General features: G+C 43.8%; 1 protein-coding gene across 1 annotated transcript; it reads left to right on the forward strand.

Annotated features, from left to right (window-relative positions):
• Positions 1-4,018: 4,018 nt before the first annotated feature.
• LOC138368093 (uncharacterized) lies at positions 4,019-17,497 on the forward strand. Its single transcript, XM_069330394.1, has 4 exons — positions 4,019-4,054; positions 4,522-4,633; positions 16,814-17,215; positions 17,412-17,497. The coding sequence occupies exons 1-4, from the start codon at positions 4,019-4,021 to the stop codon at positions 17,495-17,497; spliced, it is 636 nt and encodes a 211-aa protein (XP_069186495.1).
• Positions 17,498-21,641: the final 4,144 nt, after the last annotated feature.

A 21,641-nucleotide genomic window follows, 5' to 3' on the forward strand; every position in this document is an offset into this window, starting at 1 on the left:
TGAAAGAAACTCTGCCCATTGTTTCTCGCCTGTGCCTGGGATCGAACCCGGGACCACAGGATCACGCTTCCAGTGTTCTGTCCGCTCAGCCATTGACTCCCCCTAGCTATATACATTTACCTGAAACACATGTGTGAAATATACTGATATATCTTAGAGTTAAGTGAGTGATACTAATGAATATATATCATTGAAATACTGAAATATTGAAACCTGAAACATTGTGGTTTGCAAATTTCCAATTTAGTGGGAAACATAAATTCATGTGATTCCTACAGTGACCAGTGAAGTATAAGTGCATGACCCTAGATTTAAGTGCATAACCCTAAATTTAAGTGCATGATCCTAGATTTAAGTACATGATCAAATTGAGTGTACGAACTTACGATTATCCAGTCCTATTGAGTGTTCACGGCTGTACCAAGCGTGATCTAAGTTTTGACCATTCTGGGAGGGAGTAACATTGGGGTCAGTTAATCCTAAGTATTGGGTCACCCTGTTTTTTCTCCATTTTTTGACGTCGTACAGTAAATGGTTACCGTAAACATTCTGGATAATTCCTAAGCGTCACCTGCATCCATTAGTTACAGGCTTGGAAGCGGAATACTATTCTTGACCATTCCTAGAATTAAGGCCTATTCCCTGGCGTGTGTTATTTTTATTCATTGGTGGTTAACTTGACTGTGAACGTATATTTTGCACAAGAATATTTCTGAGCTTCGGCTTTTCATTACTGCGAGGTGCCTCGCATACGCATTAACTCGGCGCCTGTAACTGACCTAATAACACTACCTAGAGTGTCATACACACTGGCCAACCGAATTGTAAAATTTAGACACACACGCACAATCACGGCAGATAATATCCACCATATCTCTTACCTTAAGATTATAACTTCCTTGTTGAATGCCATATCTTTTGACACAGACCCACCTCCTCAGGGCTCAGGCTCCAACACTGTCGTAGAACCAAATGCTAGGGTATGTTCAAATTCACCATCAACCGATGAGAATGCCGCGGCTGCTTCTGGAGGTGCGGCTGCACGCAGTCAGATCAGACGTGTATGTCTCCTCCTCGTGGTATCCATAGGTTGCATAGTTCCCGTTTTCTGAGACAGGGACATATTTCAGCTAAGAGGTCGTTTCATTTTACTCGTCGTCCAGTTCGACAGTTGTCAGCTAGCTCCCAGAATTCTGATTCTGATGACTCCACTTCTCCTAGCTGGTGGACCAGTCATGGCCGACGCAGCAACTCGTTCTACCCACCATCTCGGGAGCTGGATTATGATGGTAAATCTGATTGGACTCCGTTCTATCGTCGTTTCACATCCTATGCAGCAGAAAAAGATTGGAGCAGCACTACTCTCCTAACAAATTTGGGTTGGTGTCTTAAGGGTAAAGCCAGTGATTTTTACAACCGGATACCAGACCGGGAACCATCAATTGATTATACTCGCATGATCCATAAACTTGTAAAGCGATTTGGGGATAGGGAAGTTTTGGATGTGGCCATAATGAAATTTTCTCAGGCCCACCAGGAGCCTCGTGAGGAAATTCTAGAATGGGCTGATAGAATCCAGCATTTGGCTCATTGAGCCTACAAACATTTGGAAACAGAAGAAGAGCAGATGGCAATCATGCAATTTAGCCAAGTTTTGCCGGATAAGCGTTTAGCGGAATATATTTCCAACGCTAATATTGCATCCATGGAAAAAGTCATTGATAGGGCTCAGACTTTTCAGCATAATTCTGTTGCTATTCACAGGTCAGCAGGTTCATCCTCATATGGTTCCCATCAGCAGAGGTCCCAAGGCCCAGCAGTGTGGGTAAATGCTGTGGGTAGACCTTCCCGATACAAACAGCCATCCCGGAGTAGTGTTGCTTCTCGCCTCCGTGCATGGACGCCCACAAAATCTCCAGATTCATCACCGGCTGCTAGCGTATCAGGTCATGGTAACGAAGTACCCCGGCAAACAAATGCTGGATCAGGTTCTCCCTTTCTTGCTGGCATAGATATAAAGCTAGATAAATTTGCAGGTATGGAGGCAAAATTAGACGAAGTGGTCTTGGGGATCTTAGGGGTTCGAGACAAATTGGACGATGTGTGAGAGGCCTTGAGGCGTCTTACAAATGCTATCATATCGCCTCACGGTCAACGCACCCCATCACCTAGGCGGAGTAATAATTGTTACTTATGTGGGGAAGAGGGCCACTTTGCTCGCAACTGCCAAAAATCCAGGAGTGGCAGGGATGAAGACCGTAAACAGGGGGAGCATACCGCCGATAAGCTTCATGTTTCATTTTTCCAAATTAGCGTGCAACAAAGATGAAGTTGAATTAGATCTAGGTATCCCCATCTCAACTGTCAAAACTGTATTGGTTCAAACACTCAGGTCTGATAGGAAAGAACTTTCTGACTCCCAACGACCTGAAAGTACTAGTATTAAAAGCAATGATTTGTTCAGATCTGAAACCTACATCTATTGGCAACACAAAACGTCCACTAGACTGTGCGACACAGTGGTTGCAAGGATCGGGTTGGGTTACCGTTACCTGTGGCAGGTGGCTACAAGTGAAGGATCTCCCAATCCTGAGCACTCCAGGTGCAAACTCTGTGAGCAGGAACTGCGGCACGATCTCCCACACTACATCACCGAATGCCCAGTTATTAGACCTTTCAGACCAGTTGGCATGAGGTACCTGGAGCTCTGCAATTACTTTATTCACTCTCGTATTCTTGACGATATCCTCACAGTATACCCAAAATTTGCCAGTGCAGGCTACTAAACATATGGCCCTGTATGACTAACCATCTTACGAGATGGGGACATTTATTACCACTGCTACCTTATTCACTCTTGTGTTGATGATATCCTCAAAATGCATCCGGAGTCTGCCAGTGCAGACTGCCTATCACATGCCTCTGTATGACTAACCATCCTGTGTGATGGGGATTTTTTAGCATCACGTAGTTAGCTTTTTTGACACACTGTACTCCACTTCATATAGTCTAGTGTAGCTGCACAAATACAGATGTACCTCATGTTATAATTAACACAAAATCATTTAATGAGGAGAATCAGTCTTTAAAAATGACCGGGTCGGCTCAACAGGCTTAAATCCGACCCAACCACCGCCAGGCCCGCAACGTCTACCTAGAGTATGGCCTCGGAACGTTGTAAGTAATCTAATGTTAAAAGTCAATGAGATTCACACTTCATCATTGAATAACCCTGCAGAGGGTCAGCAGATTTCATCTATGCAGCTTGAAAGCTCTTCATGTGATGTTCCCTCAATGCTAGAGTGCAAGACCAGGGAAGTGGGCATACTTCAGGACCATACGCTGGAACATACTGATCAAGGGCAGAAGGCTGCTAAGACAAATATCCATTCTTCAGAGGAGGGATTAGACGAAGTGGCTCATTCAGACATTAATATTATATTAGATTCAGGGGCAGAAGCATCAGATACAGACAAGGATGATCAGCGGAGTTTGGCTACACTAGGTGGGAACACATCGGGTGAAGTTCCTTCAGTGCTCCAGTGCGGGACAGAAGAGGCACTTCAGAACCTTGCCTTTACTGCACAAATACGTCAGGATCAAGAAGTGACTCTGTTGAACATCCAACCTTCAGAAAGGTCAATTAAGAATCTAGAACAAAGACATGAGGACGTCTCCTAATCTCATTTCAAGGGAGTGTGGTGTTTGTGTGTTACTGAGGAAGTCTTGGTTGTAGGGTTGATATATAGCCATTGCTTGGTTACTGACTTTAATACTTAAGGTGTTACATGACTAGTAGCTACCAAGCTTGGCGGCCGTCCTGTACGCTCTCTGTTTACCTTCTCTGGCGTCTGCTCCGCCGCACATAGAAAACGGATGGTACCATTTTCTGTGAACATGACAGGGAGGAGTTAGGTTACAGGAGATGCTCAATGGGAAATGTAATTATAGCAGGAGGAACCACAGGAAGGAGCTAAATCCTTACAGGAAGTAGGGCCCTTTAAAACACAATTTGGAAATGCGTGTTCAGAAGAAAGTAAAAGAAAAACTAGCAGTAGGTCATTTCCTAAAAGGCATAGATCGAATTGCTTTCCCTTGGGATCCAGGGGGGGTGAGCTGTGTGGAAAGTGTTGCTCTGTCAAGCAAGGAACCATAATCAAGGAGCAGCGTTTAGGTGTGAGGACCATTACTAGGGTGAATCACTAGGAGTGAAAGAAAGGAAGAAAAAAACTGAAGTGTAGTGTGTAGTGTAAATAAATCATGATCAGTTCAGTGCACAAAAATAGTACTGTCACGTTCAATCACAAGAATTAGATCAACCAACACGATATCAGTACAATACTCATGAACAATTTCACAAAGAAGCAGATACTGTATTTAAATTGTTAGATGTTTTCTTTTAGTTAAACCTAAAACCTTCCATTCTGGTGCTATGTACCAGTCCACTCCTCAATGCGAAGCCAATTTGGGGGTCCTTTCCAAAAGGACATTAAATTTAGATTGTTTCTAATACACCCCTAGCTTTATAGGGACGGGGGAAGTGTGGAGGGAACCACCTTCAAAGTGCCCGCCAGTGGGAATATCTCTCCTCTAAGTGCTCATGATTGGTGGACGGCAGCCCTGCGCAGTGAGGGTGCGCATCTCCCCCTCCCCCCAGCACGCCTGGAGGCAGAGAAGAACCGCACCTGTGAGCAGATACACCTGTTAGTGACGCCTCCTGGAACGGTGGTTATCCAGCACACGTATTGACCAGCTACCATTGGACCTCTCCCATCTTCGTCCCTGAGAAGCCATCCCACTGCTTCAGCCCGCCCCCCAGAAGACTTCAGCTCGAGGTGAGCAACTGTCTTCCCTGTTTTTATACCCATTTCTATGCATGTCGGTTACCTCGTGGTCGGTCGTCCCATACCCTATAGGCGACCGCCTCCACAATATACATGGGAGATTTTAATGCTAGACATATTATGCTGGGAGATTAAAAAAACGATAATTGATGCAAATTTATCAAATATGTTTATGACAACAGATTAACTGTGTATAATACGGATACCCAAACTCATTTATTGGGAGGCAGACTTGTTTATGCAACGGGTAGAAACCTTGTTGAAGATAGTATGGAATGCTTGTTGATAAATCACTTCGTTAGCGATCACTATGCAATTTCTACTTCCTATGAGGTACAGTGTGATGTACTTAATAGACATCAGAGACAGAAAATATATATTCCATATGGTTTGCATCACCACTTTATTAACTGTATTTCAAAATAGTATCAAGATTACTCAATAACGAATGTTCAAGCCTTCTCCAGAGATCTCGTTGATACAATTACTACCTACTACGAAACATGGGCGTGTTGGGGAACAAGCCGTAAGCCTAGCAGAGGTGGACAACACCCTGTTACGGACCCGAGTCCATCGTCGGAGCACGGAGCAGTGACAACAACGCCATCTGTGAGTCCGCTCCCGAAACCCCCTCCAAATGGATGACGCCATCTAGTGATGACGAGAGACGCTGGCAATACGTGCTGGATTCCCGTCTTAATTGGCTCGTGGAATAGCCGCTGCTGACCTCTGGTGAGGTGGCGCTTAGACAGCAACGCCATCTATGGAGTGAAGAGGTGGACGTTTGTGTCTAAGCCTGTAAGTGAGGTTCCCTAGAGCATCCCAGTATTAATGATGTATCTGATTGCAGAGTCGACCTGGGACTGCTGTGTTGGACGATGGATCAGTCTACCCAAGGCAGCCAAGGTCTCTTCACCAGTCTGCTTTGAAGAAGCTGTGAGTCCCCCCTGGACGAACTCTGTTGAGAGTATTAGCCTGCCTGTGGCGTGGCAGTGTCGGGAATCGCCTTATCCGGAGCTGGCTGGTGGAAGAGACTAGCCACTGTGGTGCTTAGTGAGGAGAGTGATCAGCGGGTCACACGAGGCTCCTGCCTAGGGCTCGCAACCCCAGTATCGGTCGTGGAGTGGCCTACACAGCGGAGCTGATCGGTACCTGCCAGCTACAGGCTGGATTGTGGTTGAAGGCCTCCACGACGAAGCACCCAGTGGGACTGTGATTTGGCTGGCCTGTGGCCAGGGCAGATTCGTCACAGAGTCATAGTGGATTCATCGTGGGCCACGGAAGAAGGAACCGGGGCTACCCAGAGTGAGCACCGTTGAGCATCCAGTGTCTTCGGAGGAAGACGAACCTGTACATAATTGTGTAGTTATAATCCCCGTGTGTGACTGTTATTTATTTATACTTGGTAGTGGAAATATATATCAGAAAAACTGGAACATTTGTATCCCTCCCCCTTTAATTTAACTTGCAATACGGAACACACCCCTTGAAAGCCTCTACTAACTTGGGGCCGGATTCCCAAACTCTACTACCATCAGAGAAGAACCCGGTTGCGTCCCAGTAGGGCCGTAACACACCCACCACCATCCAAGTGGGTCCTTGGCCCCGTATTTGTTAAAAAACATGAACGAGTAAAGCAGCTTGGAGATACATACAAACGAACCAGATCACAAGACCAAAGAGCCAAAGCTCAACCCTCGCAAGCATAACTAGGTGAGTAGGAGAATATTTACATGCATTTCTTGTCGCAAATAGAGAGGTGAGAGACACGAGCAACGTTATACGAAATAAACATTGAGAAGAGTTCCTACAAAGTATAAATGAGCAAACAACACTTGTTGAAGTTTGGGAAAAGATACGAAAAATCTCTAGAAGCAACCTAACCAAACCAATGCACCACAGTCCACTAGAACAAGCAAACATTCTCCTTGATCAATGGGCAATAACATCAAGTTATAACTCACTCTTAATTAACATACATAACAAACTTAATGACACACGCCCCAACAGAAACGAACCCTCAGTCTTGCCTGTACAAACATTGACGTGTCGGATCTTAATGATGTAACTGAATGGAATCATGCACTAAATATGTGAACGTAGGGTTTTATTCTCAACCAACAACAACAACAAAACAATTATCAGGTACATGAATTATTATTATTATTTATAAGATTATAAACAAAAGAGCATCTGCTCCAAACATGCTACCTCCAACATCTGTAGTACTTCTGTTACTTCTAGGAAACATTCTTCTGAATGTTTCTATGAACCCTAACCCTATGGTAACCCTATGGACCCTGTAGAGTCCATAGGAATAACTGTATTCCCATTACCCTCTGCTGCCCCTTGCTGTGCATCCCTGTCTCCTGCAGGTGCTGGTATCCCTTCATTATTAGGATGGATATCACTAGTTGCCCCACCCCCCACCAGAAGGGTCTTCAAAACTCCCTGTGAACCTTGGCATGAGCTGATCGGCATGCCTTTTCCAATTAATGTTCCCAAAACTCTGCACTTGCACAGTGAAATTCCTGCAGCCCAGGACTTCCCTAATTTTTCCTTCAACCCAAGACTTCCCAATTCCAAAATTCCTTTCATATACTGCATTCCCCTCGTTAAACAACAATTCCTCTCCCTGAGCCAACTGACTGGCCAAGCTAGTTACTGATTTCTCTTTATCGGGATCTGTCTTTACTGCTTCCAAGTGCACTTTAAAGTGCCTATTAAACAGTAATTCAGAAGGAGATTTACCAGTAGTAGAATGAACAGTTTTCATTTGATTATATGAAAATCTACAAAGCCTTGTATTAATAGTACCTTCCATAAACCACTTTAACCCTTCTTTCAAGGATCTCACTGCTCTCTCTGCTAGACCATTTGAAGAAGAATTATAGGGGGCTGGGTGTTACATGTTTAATACCATTTTTTCTAAAAATAATCCTCCATTTCCACAGAAACAAAATAAGGAGCATTGTCTGACACAACTATGCCTGGTAATACAAAATTACAAAATGTTTTCCTTAGTAATTCACAAGTTACAGTGGTGGAATTACACACATGAACATCCAGAAATTTTGTGTATGAATCCACCACCACTAGGTAATATTTGTTATCCATAGGTCCAGCATAATCTACATGAAGTCTAGACCAGGGTTTTTCAGTGCATGGCCAAGAAAGCACTGGGACCTGTGGTTTCTGATAATTCTTAAAGCAAATATGAAAATTTTTTGTTACCTCAGCAATATCCTGGTCTATTTTTGGCCACCAAACCCAACTTTTAGCTTCTGCTTTCATAGCATTTATGCCATTATGGCCTACATGCAGCTGTTCCAAAATCTTACATCTCAGTTCCCCAGGCACCACCACTCTATTCCTATACAAGAGTACATCCTGGTGAATACTAAGGTCAGCCTTTACTGCAGCATACTCTGGCAATAATAAATTATCATTCCAACCATATTTGACATATTTCATCAACAGATTTAATTTGGGATCTCTACCAGTTGCCTTCCTAATAGTCTGGGATGAAATATCCTCAAAAGACATGGATTCCACCAGGTTAACATACTCCACTGGAATACTGGAATTCAATTCTTCTGTCACAGGCAATCTACTTAATGCATCAGCTACTACATTATCCTTGCCTGGCTTAAACTCTAAATCATACTCAAACTGCGAGAGTAGTAATGCCCATCTTTGAACTCTAGCATTGGCATTAACTGGAATTTGCTTACTTCTGCCAAACAATCCTAGCAGGGGTTTATGGTCTATTCTAGCAAGAAATTTACTCCCCAGCAGAAAATCCCTCAGTTTTTTACAGCATATACCAAAGCTAAGGCTTCTTTATCTAACTGAGAATAATTCTGTTCCGCAGGAGATAATTTCTTGCTAGCAAAATATACTACTTTATCCTGACCATTTACTTCCTGTAATAATACGCAACCCACTCCTACTTGGAAAGCATCTACCTCCAGTTTTAACGGGAGTCTACCAGTAAAATTAGTGAGCACTGGAGAATTGATCAATTCCTGCTTAATATTCCTGAAGGCATTCTCCTCTCTTGCTGCCCACTTAAATCTAGCCCCTTTTTTTCAGCAATTCATACAAGGGTGCTAATTTTGTTGAAAAGTTCTTCACGAACTTACAAAAATATGTAACCATCCCAACAAAAGACTGTACTTCCCCAACTCATGTTGGGGCTGGGGCATCTACTATAGCAGCTACATTTTTGTGAGAAGGAGTAAAGCCCTTACCTGAAATATGGTACCCCAGGTATTCAATGACCTTGGTCTTCAATGTTGTTTTACCCTTATTAATCTTCCCATTGTGCTTTTGCAAAAGGTTCAAAACTTGTTCTAATCTAGCATCATGCACTTACTCATTCTCCCCACATGCAATAATGTCATCTAAAAAACTAGCCACACCTTCAATGTTTACTAACAACTGGGACACGAATCTCTGAAAAATTGCTGGAGACGAGGAGAGTGCGAAAGAAAGTCTTTTATACTTAAATAACCCCTTGTGAATATTAATCACTAACAATTTCTGGCTCTCCTCTACAGGAATTTGCAAGTAAGCGTCTTTCAGGTCAATCTTAGAAAAAATTGCCCCCTTGCAGACCACTGACAAACACTCATCTATCTTAGGTAAAGGGTACTTCTCACAGTGTATGCGGCTGTTCAGTTCCTTGAAGTCTGCACAGATTCTCAAGGATTTCCGATCTGCCTTCAATACTGGTACAATTGGGGCTGCCCACTCACTATGTGTAATTGGCTCTAAGATGCCTTCTGCCACATGCTTTTCCAGGGCTGATTCTACCAACTGCTTGTAATGAAACGGCACTGTTCTTGCCTTAAAAAATTTAGGTGAAGCCAAACTTTTCAGGTGAATTTTTGCCACCATGCTATTAATTGGCTTATCTGCCTTCACTGAATATATATCTAACATTTGTTTGGCACTTTTAATTGTTTTAACTATCGACAATTCATCTAGACCCACCAAGAAAATTCCCACTTTTTCCATGAGATCCTTACCACATAGGCTAAGATTATGTTAATCCACTAAATAAAAATCCTGGACAATTTCTTTTCCATTATAACCTACTTTTCCCGACACCTTGCCATAGACCTTACTCAGTACATTATTATATGCACTTAATGATTTTTTACCTGGTTTTACATTTAATTGCAAGGTATCTGCCCAATTTCTAGACAGTGTTGACACTGCAGCACCAGTGTCCAGTTCCAAGGGAACTAACTTTCCATTAATTATAAAATTCATCACTTGTGACTTCACTGAACATACCTTTTCTTTCACCGAATTTAGTCTGCTTTCCTCACCTGCAGCTTCTTCAGACGGTTTACCTTCCTCTACTGCCTTAACCACAATACCACTACCTCTTCTTCCCGCATTTCCTGGTCGTCTCCTCTCCCAGGCCTTGCTGTTCCTGTTCAGATATTCCCTACACACTCTCTGCAAGTGTCCCTCCTTGTTACAAAAGTTGCACATGCTACTACTGTGATTGTATCCACAGTGTTTACATCTGGTCTGGCCCTGTACGACCATAATTTCCTGAGTAGAAGTCTTACTTCCAAAAGCCCTTTCCAGGTTCAATATCTTCTCGAGCACTGTCCATAAAGTCACCGATTGTAGATCCAAGTTTTCTGCCACCAGGTTAGGGAAATATATCTCATTTTCCACTGCCATGAACAACTGTTCCCTAACCCTGCCGTCAAATTGCGCTCCAAAGCTGCAGTGGTTAGCCAAAGCTTTCAATTCCGTATATAAATCCTGTACGGATTCCTGCTACTTTTTCGTCCTCTTCTGGAAATCCATCAAACTCCTGTGATATGAAGGTTTCACTACATAATGACGTTTAAGCAGGGAAATCAGGTCTACATAGGCATTCGTGTGGGGTAGCTCAGGTGCACACAAATTCCCGAGAACACTATACACTTCCGAACCCAGTGAAATTAAGAGTACCGCTTTCTTGTTGGCGTCCTCCTTAATATCCCGGTACTGAAAGTTTGCTTCCAGCAGGCTGAGCCACAGGTCCAACGAGATCTTGGTAGTGTTAAACAGCTCCATTGAAATGAGCGGCATAGCCACGGCAACGGTGGTAGCACAATTCAACTGTTGTATGCAAAGCGTCCACCCGCCCACACGACGTACTCTCTTGATCCTCACACCTCGTCTCGTACCCTGGCTCTCTGCCTGAGGTGTTTAATCCTCGTCGCCACTGTTATAGTTGAAGGCTGAAGAGAAACAATCTTCGTCCACATGGTTTTATTCCCAACCAACTACAACAACAACAAAACAATTATCAGGTACATGAATTACTATTTACAAGATCATAAACAAAAGAGCATCTGCTCCAAACATGATACCTCCAACAACTGTAGTACTCAATCATAACGGCTTTTTGTCTAATCGAACAGCATGTGTTTTTTAATGGTGTTAAAATCATAGAAAACAAGCAATTCGAACTGGGAACTCCACAAAAAAGGGTCCTCAGCCCCTTGTTGTTAAACGTTCTAATGCATAAACTTATTAACGATCTTCCAACTAATAATGAAGACACTGTAATTTGTAATGCTTATATGTTTACAGGCTGATGATATATGATATATGATATATGTTTACAGGCTGCCTCCGAGCCTAGAGTGCTATGCTCGATTCTTTTGCTACTTGAGCTGAGGAATGTGACCTCCTTATCTCTGTACAGAAAACTCGTGCCCTCATTCCATGTGGTATTCCAGCACCCAATTATCATATAGATGGGCGAGAACTGCGAGTCTTACAGATACCTTGGTGTCCCCATTAACGACCCTGGGTACCTTTCTTCTCTCAAGAGGAGACTCTGGGAGAGATTAAAGCCCTTGCGAGTCCTTGTTGGTGTCAATCGTGGAATTAACGTGAGACTTGCTAGAATGTTCTATGTATCATTTATACGCTGTGATTGACTACAATGCTCTACATCTCACACTGTATACAGACAAAGAGCTAACATCCCTTGTAACCTTGCAAAATGAAGCTATGCGTCTCATCCTTGGGACTCCAAAATCCAAGAGAATAGTTAATATTAAAGCCTAGTTAAAATTACATACCATTTTGTCCATTAGCACAGTTTTTGGCGTGAAGGTATTGAGTAGATCTCAGCAACCCATGAAATTTCAAGCTAAACTTTTTAATATGCTACACTCACTTGTGGTCTATAGAAGAAGAACGAAATCTGATTATGCATTTTGGTTTTACAAGGAGGCCAACTCCATCAAAGTCTATATAAATAAAAATGTAAATGTTCGTTTGTTCAAAATCGCTAATCTCCGAAAGTTCAGCACCGATCTTATCTTGAGGTTATCTTGAGATGATTTCGGGGCTTTAGTGTCCCCGCGGCCCGGTCCTCGACCAGGCTTCCACCCCCAGGAAGCAGCCTGTGACAGCTGACTAACTCCCAGGTACCTATTTACTGCTAGGTAACAGGGGCATTCAGGGTGAAAGAAACTTTGCCCATTTGTTTCTGCCTCGTGCGGGAATCGAACCCGCGCCACAGAATTACGAGTCCTGCGCGCTATCCACCAGGCTACGAGGCCCTAGGCCCGAGGCCACACAATGTTCTATTTGCATCCGAGCAGGTTTTTATATACATATTGAATTGATGTGATGTCTGCGACGAAAAAAAAACATGTTTAATTTTTTAAAACTGTGTTTTTCATGTGAGAGAAATCTCACATGAATAACCTTCGAAACCTTTTTACTGATTGCTTTAAAATTTTGACTCAACGTTGCATATGAATAGGCGCATGTTTTCATATACCTACTATATACATGCCTCACCTGTGTCAGGAAAAAACATGCTTTTTTGAAAAACAGCGCCATCTGTTGGACGCTAGAGCAACACATGCTGTAATCTCCCAAAATTCTTCACCGAAGGCTTTGAAATTCTGACAACGTTCCATTCAAATATGCGCCTGTTTTTATATACCTACCATACAGATGCCACACCCGTGATAGGTAGAAACATGTTTTGTCAAAAACAGCGCCATCTGTTGCACGTAAGAGCAACACACAATATACAAAATATGTTACGATTCCATTTCATTTTTGCCGATTGCATTGATATATGGAATTTTCACAGATTTTGATTTATTATAATTTTGATTTATTTATTTAGTGTGACGTTGCATTGGAATTGATCTGTGTTGTTTACCATACCATTCATTTCATGGGTTGAGCTTATTTCTTTCTTTTTTCATTGCTTTTCTCTTGGTGTTTTTAACTGTTCTTCTTATTTTTCAGTGTAATTGGTGGTGAAATTGAGTTATGTCGATTGATCTGCGTTTGAACAGAAATATTTCGTTAGTATTTTTGTTTTTTGAAAACAAGAAAATGAACGACACGTTTATTTCACAGCTGCAAATGTGCAACATACTCCAATGAATCCACCGGCTACAACGTTAACTGCTTTCTTCACGTTATGTCAAAATGACGCGTTTGCGAAAACGCTGCTGAATTCGGAAGTGCCTACGTATTACACATGGAATGCCAGTAGAAAATCATTTGAACGACGCAAACAAGGAGAGCGAGTCGACGGACAACCTGGCATATTCAGATAAACTACGATAGGCAGACTGTACATCATGCATCCCAATCTAGATGCATGCTTCTTTCTTCGCATGCTGTTGGTAAATGTGCCCGGTCCAACGTCTTTCCAGCCAATGAGATTTGTCAATAGCGTAACACATGCCACTTTCCCAAGTGCATGTCAAGCTCTGAATTTATTGGAGAACGACCAACACTGGGATGTAGGCATTAACGACGCGTCTAACACGTCACATCCAAATCAAATTCGTGCATTGTTTGCAATCATATTGACAGCCTGCTCTCCTCTATCTCCAATAGAGTTATAGGAGAATTCCTAATTAGATTGATTCTGGCAGCATTTCGATCCCAAAATGGCATAACCTTAGCTGTTACATCGTCCGGAATAGCTAAGACATTGCTACCAGGTGGAAGAACTGCTACTTTGGCTTTGAAATTGCCACAGAACATTCAATTCATTGAAACTCTCACGTGCATCATTTCCAAGGCATCCGGCATGGTAAAAGTATTGCAGAAATGTGAACTTATTGTTTGGGATGAATGCACAATGGCTCACAAAAAATCACTCGAGGCTCTTGATCGATCATTGCAAGATTTGCGTGGAAACATCAGACCATTTGGGAACGCATTATTATTGCTTGCAGGAGATTTTCAGGCAAACATTACCTGTAATTCCTCGATCGACACCAGCGGACGAAATAAATGCTCGCCTGAAATACTCCACTCTGTGGCGCCACGTAAAGACGTTAAAATTAACTACAAATGTGCGTGTCCAGCTGCAAAACGATCCATCAGCTGAGATATTCTCACATCAATTTCTGGAAATTGGGAACGGAAACGTGCCAGTTGATCTGACCTGAGTCTGGCCCTAGCTTCGGTGCGGGGCAGACGTGTTGAATCGGCGCTCCAGCAGTTTGGTGTTGTTTGCCCGTTTCGGCCGGTTGGGGGCGGGTGTGTGCCTGCTCGCCTGTGCTGACGTGGCGTTACGATGGGGGTCCCTCTACCCCCAGTCGTCCGGGCTCAGTCTGTGGGACTAGAGTTCTCTGTGCGGGCTGGTTACCCGGAGATTGCCCTGGCTTGTGAACTGCTCTCTGTCCCTGTGTTTGCGATTTATGGGGTCGAGTTGGTAACGGCCCGTAGGGCCATTGTGAAGTTTGCAGAGGAGGCGGCGTATCGCGATTTTCTCCGGCGATACGAGGGGCGGACACTGCCCCTGCCGGATGGTGCGGGCACTGTCACCCTCTCGGATAGAAGTGGTGCACTTACTTACATCAGTGTGCATGGGGCTCCCTTGGAGTTTCCAGAGGCACTGCTACGGCGGTATTTCGGGCGGTTTGGCGCAGTTGTTAGTGTGAGAGTGAACGTGGTGTCTTCTAGTCCTCTTAAGGGTGTGAGGTCTAACATTCGCACCCTGGGCATGAGACTCCGGGCGGATATTCCGTCCTCTGTGCGCCTTCTGGGGTACAACGTTCGGGTGTTTTACGCCCGTCAGCCGCGGACGTGTTATCGTTGTGGTCTTTTGGGCCATCAGGCTGCTGACTGTTCTGCGCCTCCTGTTGCACCAGTGAACCTCTTCAGTGAGGAGGATTTTCCGCCCCTTCCTGTGGGGGATGATTCGGTGGGTATGGACGTCTCTTCGGCTGAGGAGGTGCCCTCTGTAGCAGCTGTTGCTCCGCCTGTTGCCGCATCTCTTCCAGAGGTTGGGTCCTCGCCTAGTGCTCCAGCTGGTGTCCCTGCGCCTCTTCCGCCTGCCGTTTGCTCAGACCCCTCGTCTTCCAGTTCTTCCTCTGCTGTGTCTGTCCCGGTCCCTGCACCCTCGCCGTCTGTCCCGGCTGTGCTGGGAGATGAGGTGGATCCGGAATTCCCTCCTGTGCCTGGCCTGGTGCCCCGTGTGGTTGAGGAGGCTGCCGTGCTGCGGCGTGCGTCGGTTCGCTCGGTTGGTGCTGCGCGGGTCGCTGAGTCTGCCTCCGGGTCTGATGATGTGCGGCCCGAGCCTAAGCGTTCCCGGCGTTCTTCTGTGTGGGCTGATGTTGGCGAATTCGACGAGTGTCGTACTTCCGTTGACGGTGGCGTGGCTCCGGATGTGGTGCACACTACGGTGGTGGCGGAGGTACACTTGCCTGAGGATGCCGGTGCCGGCGTTTCGGCCTCAACCTCTGGTCCGGTGTCCGAGGGTCCTGCTTCAGGTGCGTTGCCTGCGTCGGATGGCTCCGGTTCTTCGTGGGCGGTGGTTCCCCCTGCTGTAGTTGGTGGTGAGCGGGGTGGTCTGGTGGTGATGTTGAGAAAGGATGCTCGCTCTGGATGTTCTGTGGCCCCTTCCTCGTTACCCGTTTCCTCGGCAGCGGTCTTGCCGCCTCTTCCGTTTCCTGCAGTCCCTTCCGTGTCTCCTGCGGTATCCGTGGAAGTGCTATCGTCTCAGCGTCCGACACCTGCTCCGATAGCGAAGGCGTGGCAGGCTCGGCGACCCTCGTCCGCTTCTCTGGTGTCATCTGCTTCCTCGAAGGGCGTGGTTGGCGCTCCCCAGCCTCGTTATGCGACTTGTGTCAGTGACCTTAGGCATTGGCCGATGCCGCCAGATATAGATGTTCCTGAGTTTATGATACCCGCTCGAGCGCGGGGGATCAAAAACCCTACCGACCTTGACGATCTCGTCTGGGAAGCTTACAAGTCGAAATATCCTTGTGAGCTGTTCCCGGAGAAGTACGTTTCTTCCGATGTTCCTCGCAAGTGATTTCTATGTATTTTGTGTTGCCTGATTGTGGGGTGTGTATGTGAGTGGGTGGGGTGGGTATTGTTTCCCGGTTCCTGCGTGCTCCGGTTTGTTTTGTGGGTTTTTTTGTATGGCTCGTGGGGGGGGGGGGGTGTGCGGATCCTATGCGTTTGTGTGTTCGGTTATGGATGTCGTGTGCACTTGTTTGTCATATTGTGTGCCCTTCAGGCTGTTGGCGTGTGCTCTTTGTTATGTTTTGCCTTCCGTTTGTTATGGCGGATCTGTTTTCTTTATTGTTATTGTCCTTATTCTTGTATGTTTCTCGCCTCTCTGTATGTATTTGAGGTGTTAGCAGGCTTGTTTTGTGTGCATTTTGTCCTGGGGTTTTCCCTTATGTTTGTATTACACTGTGTTACTAATTGTGTATTGTTTGTATATGCATTTTTTTTGTGGTCAGCCCTTCTGGCTGGTCTTCTATTGATTTGTTCCTTTGTCCTTGTACATATGTGTGCTTTGTACTTTTGTTCTATGTTATATTTGTTCTGTTTTTCTTGTACATTATACGCATGCTTGCATGTAAAAATAAAAATAAAAAAAAAAAAAAAAGTTGATCTGACCTCTGGACGAATTACATTACCATATAACTTCTACAATTTAGTGACGTCAAAAGAAGAATTGGTTGAACAAGTATTTCCCATTATTCAAACCAATTATAAGAATCACGATTCGCTGAATGAACGAACTATTCTTGTGGCAAAGAACAATGACGTCTACGAACTTAACAACATTGTTCAGTCTAACATTCAAAGCAAGGCAGTCACATACAAGTCCGTCGACACTGTTAAGGAAGCAGATGAAGCTGTTAATTATCAAACGGAATTTTTGAATTCACTTGAACATCCAGGGATTCCATCACACGTACGGCAATCGAAAATCGGCGTGCCAATTATCATGTTGCAAAATATCAACCAGTCAAAACTCTGCAACGCCACGTCCCTTGGAGTAAAAAAATTAATCAGCAACGTCGAAGAAGCAACAATCTTGACAAGACCTTTCAAAGGTGAAGATGTCCTCATTCCTCGCATTCCTATAATTCTATCAGATATGCCATTTCAATTTAAGAAATTGTAATTTCCAATTCGATTGGCGTTTGCAGTCACCATCAACAAAGCTCTGGGCCAATCTTTAGAATTGTGTCGTTTATATCTAGACACGGATTGCTTCTCACATGGACAATTATATGTTGCGTATTCTAGAATCGGCAAACCAGACAATCTCTATACCTCCACAGACAATGAAACAACAACAAAATATTGTATACCCACAAGCATTGTCAAATTAAACATATTACAAACGTGCAATTTCTCTTTTCTTTCTTTTCTTTTTAACCAAACTGAGCCACAGCAACGCGTGGCGGGTACAGCTAGTAATAAATATGAACCCAACTCAATTAATGATTAATCAACCAATTAATCCGTGGGATAACTGGAATCTATCAGTGGATTTTGTAAATGCACCCAAGAAAGATAGTGTACACTCTACATTATTTAAACAGTTAACACTGAAAAGCATCACTGAGAGTACTCAGGTTATTTATAACGATGTGTATCAGTGCTATACCGACGGTTCTGTAGAAATAGGTGGAAGATGGACCGGATGTGCATGTAATATATTTGAACAATCTTCTCTCGTACATACAGCAATGAAATGCGTCAATGACTAGGCAAGTACAACTCAAACTGAAATTGCAGGCATATACTTTACCACTGAATTTTTAAAGGACAAAGGCAGTGGACTTATATACTGTGACTCGCAGAGTGCACTCCTGGCATTGATCACTGTTACGGAAAGGTATCAGGACGTGTTAATTCGTCGCACTAAGTTACAATTAAAATTGTGATATAAAATTACAGTGTATTAAACTATTGCAGAAGGAGCCAGGACAACAACCGTGAGTGCTGTTCGGACCAGCACAGCTCGTCTGGTGGCGGGAAGTCTGGTAGCCAATCAGAGTCGCCAACCGAGACAACAAGGCACTGATAAATTTGGGTACAAACAGTATTCCACTCACTCCAGCGACCGTAACATCAACTCTCGGCTGACGGTCCAAACATATAAGCGTCTGAAGTGCTCCACACTGGAATAAGGGTATATTCCCTCGGCGTACTTGGCGTTTGAGAGCGGCGCCTGATGAACATATAAGCAGTGTGATGGTTCTGCGGTACACCTGAGAGAGATATGTACACTGTTGAAAGAGGTGCCTGAGGGAGATATGTACAGTGTGTTTAGGGAGATACGTGAAATGTGTCTACCTTGCAATAGTACTGAAATATACAGTGATTAAGGAACTTTCATGGGTACCAGTGACGGCGGTACTTTATTAATACTGGTATATTGACTGGTGACGGCGGTGAATTGACACGTACATATATTGTACATACAACTATAAATATGTTAATGAATACAGACGAGGTATTTTGTCTCTTGGTCTTTATTCCCCGAGGATTAGCAGATCTTTATAATGAGGCTCGGCCAGAATTTGTCGCACCAGACGACGGGCCTGGCTGTGAAAAATTACTTTGACAAGATTGAGACGTCGTTGGTTGTCAATGTCACAACGGCGGAAGTGTGTAAGCACGACAATGTAGAAACAAGTGCTTGTATCAAGAAAGACTTGACATCAGCACCCTGAATGTAATGATCTATGATAAATTCACGCTAAGGCTATACAATCCAGGACACGTGCACTGTTGCAGATGTCGGCGCTCGAGTCGCCTTCTGAGGCCCCGAAGATGTAGAGTATGCAGTGAGCTACACAACGCTGACATGTGCAAAGCCATAGAGAACACGATATGGATCTCTCTGCAATCTCTGAAATAGCAGTCGCACACTTCCTATCATCTCGGGTAACTTCAACACTCGATGAATTACTACTTGATACACAAAGAACCGACGCAAATGGAAGATCTATTGAACACCTTTTGGATAAAGTGCCTGAAGTCTGTCTGCTTAACTCGACGGAACCAACTGGTATTGATAAGGGTAAGCTGGACCTCGCGTTTATCTCTGTATTTGGGCTGTCATTAGTCGGTTGACCCGTATTAACTAGTGACCACTGTTCTACAAGGTTATTAATATGGCAGTACCTCCAGCTCCTGCAACCCATCCTCGACTAGAGTCCATTACATTCAGCGGTCAACCCCATAGACGCATACATAAATTTTAACATAATGTTCATTCAAAACAGGAATTTTCTAGAGTATAAATTAATATTATAATAGCATATTGTGTATATATAGGCATAGAATAGGTTAGGTGTTTAGGTTCTGTTGGCGATTATTTGTGTTTATAGTACGTGGGTGAAACATTTATAGCGTTGTGATTCGAACAAAATTCGTCGGTGAAGCATGTTCCACACATGTTCGAACATCGGCAGTTGAGTCGTGTAAACCGCTTTTCATTCATAAACAGGGTCTGGCGGATGCATGGAATCACTTTTGGATTTTTGTTTAGAGGACGGGCTGGCTCCTGAGCCCGGTTGAGATTTTATCAAAGCAGGTTAGACGAAGGTTCAGGAATCTCTCTAAACTTTGCACTAAAACTACACTCCTCTTGACAACACCGACGAAATGGAAAAAAGATTTAATAAATGCAATACACGGATCAAATCACGCTATCCTAAAGAGGAAAACATTTGCCGAACATAAGCATACTCTGCCTTAAGAGTTGATGTTCTTCTAGAGCGCTCTACGGTGACCACCCTTAAATGCCCCAGCACCCTGCGCTTTAGAGCTCCTAAACTGATGGGAGCCTTACTTTCCTCACTAGGTACCACTGCTCACTCCTTGGGAGAATCTGTCAACCTGCAGAACGGTTCCCTAAGAACCCAGCCTTGCACCCCGCAGTGAGTAAAGTAACTCTACCACTCTCTAGTCCCCCCCCCCCCCCGTACTCCGGTATCAGTTGACACGGAAACTCTAGGTTTACCCGAGTAAAGTTACCCGTCCATAAGGTTCTTCTAGGAGTCGCCAACTTGACACATTCTACTATGTGGTAAAGTAATTCTTCTCGCACAGTGGAACATCACCTCGCCCAATAGTCTTCCTCAATAATAGTGGTGGATGTTACTATCCAGGTATATCGAATAGATTGAAAAACTGACTCGTAACGTTATGTATAGATATTAACATGTGATCGTTCATATATCTATATAAATAAAAATGAATGTTCGTTTGTTCAATATCGCTAATCTCTGAAAGTTCTTACCCGATTGCTTTGAAATTTTCACACAATGTTCCATTCGCATCTGGGCAAGATTTTAGACATATTATATAGATGTCACGTCTGTGACGGTAAAAAAAAAATGCTTTTTCTGAAACTGTTTTTTCATGTGAGGGAAATCTTCGAAACTTCTTTACCGATTGCTGTGAAATTTTGACACAACGTAGAATTCGGATAGGCGCGTCTTTTTATATATCTACTATATACATGCCTCGCCTGTAACTGGTAGAAACGTGCCTTTTTTGAAAAACAGTGCCATCTGTTGGAAGAGATCAACACGCGCTGTAATCTCCGAAAGTTCTTCATCGATTGCTTTTTAATTTTTGACACGACGTTGCATTCGATTAGGGGGCGTCCTTTTATATACAGACTAAATAGATGCCACCCCTGTGACAGGTAAAAAAATGAGTTTTTGAAAAACGGCGCCATCTGTTGCACATAATAGCATTATTCACTCTTTACTAAATGTCATGAATACCATTTCAATGTTTCAGACTGCATTGATATATTTTATATTCATACTTCTATTTATTTTTATTGAATTACTTTGTGTGACATTGTGTTGAAATTGAGCTGGGTTGTTTACCATACCGTTCATTTCATGAGCATAGATGCCACACCTGTGTTTTTTTTTTTTTTTTTTTTTTTTTTTTTTTAAGAAACGGTGCCATCTGTTGGGCGTAAGAGCAACTCGGACTATAATAATTTAAAAATCCGTTTCAATGTTTCAGATTGCATTGAAAAATTAAATTTTCCTTTATTTCTATATAGTAACATTTTGACTTGATTATTTTGTGACACTGTTGGACTTGATGTGTTGTTTACCATACCGTTCATTTTTTTTTTTCATAGTTTTGTTTCATTTTTTAACTTTCTTATTTTATAGATGGGAACATCAGACCCTTTGGGAAGGCATCGGACGAGGGGACAGAAGTGAGAGATGGTGGGGAGGACGAGGGGAGTTTGGGATGGAGGGGATGTAGAATAGCGGGGAAGACAAAGGGACAGGGAAGTGGGACATTGTGGAAAGGAAGAGGGGATGGTGGAGTGGGGAATGGTTGGGAGGTCGAGGAGACAGGGGGGGGGGGGGGGGGGATGGTGAAGAGGACTGGGGGCCAGGGAAGGTTGCTGTGGCTCATGCATTGCCGAGCCACAGCAACGCGTGGCTGGGTGCTGCTAGTACGTAATTAGATGCTAGGTTCCTG

Source organism: Procambarus clarkii, chromosome 3 (genome assembly GCF_040958095.1).
Source record: "Procambarus clarkii isolate CNS0578487 chromosome 3, FALCON_Pclarkii_2.0, whole genome shotgun sequence".
Taxonomy (NCBI): Eukaryota; Metazoa; Arthropoda; class Malacostraca; order Decapoda; family Cambaridae; genus Procambarus; species Procambarus clarkii.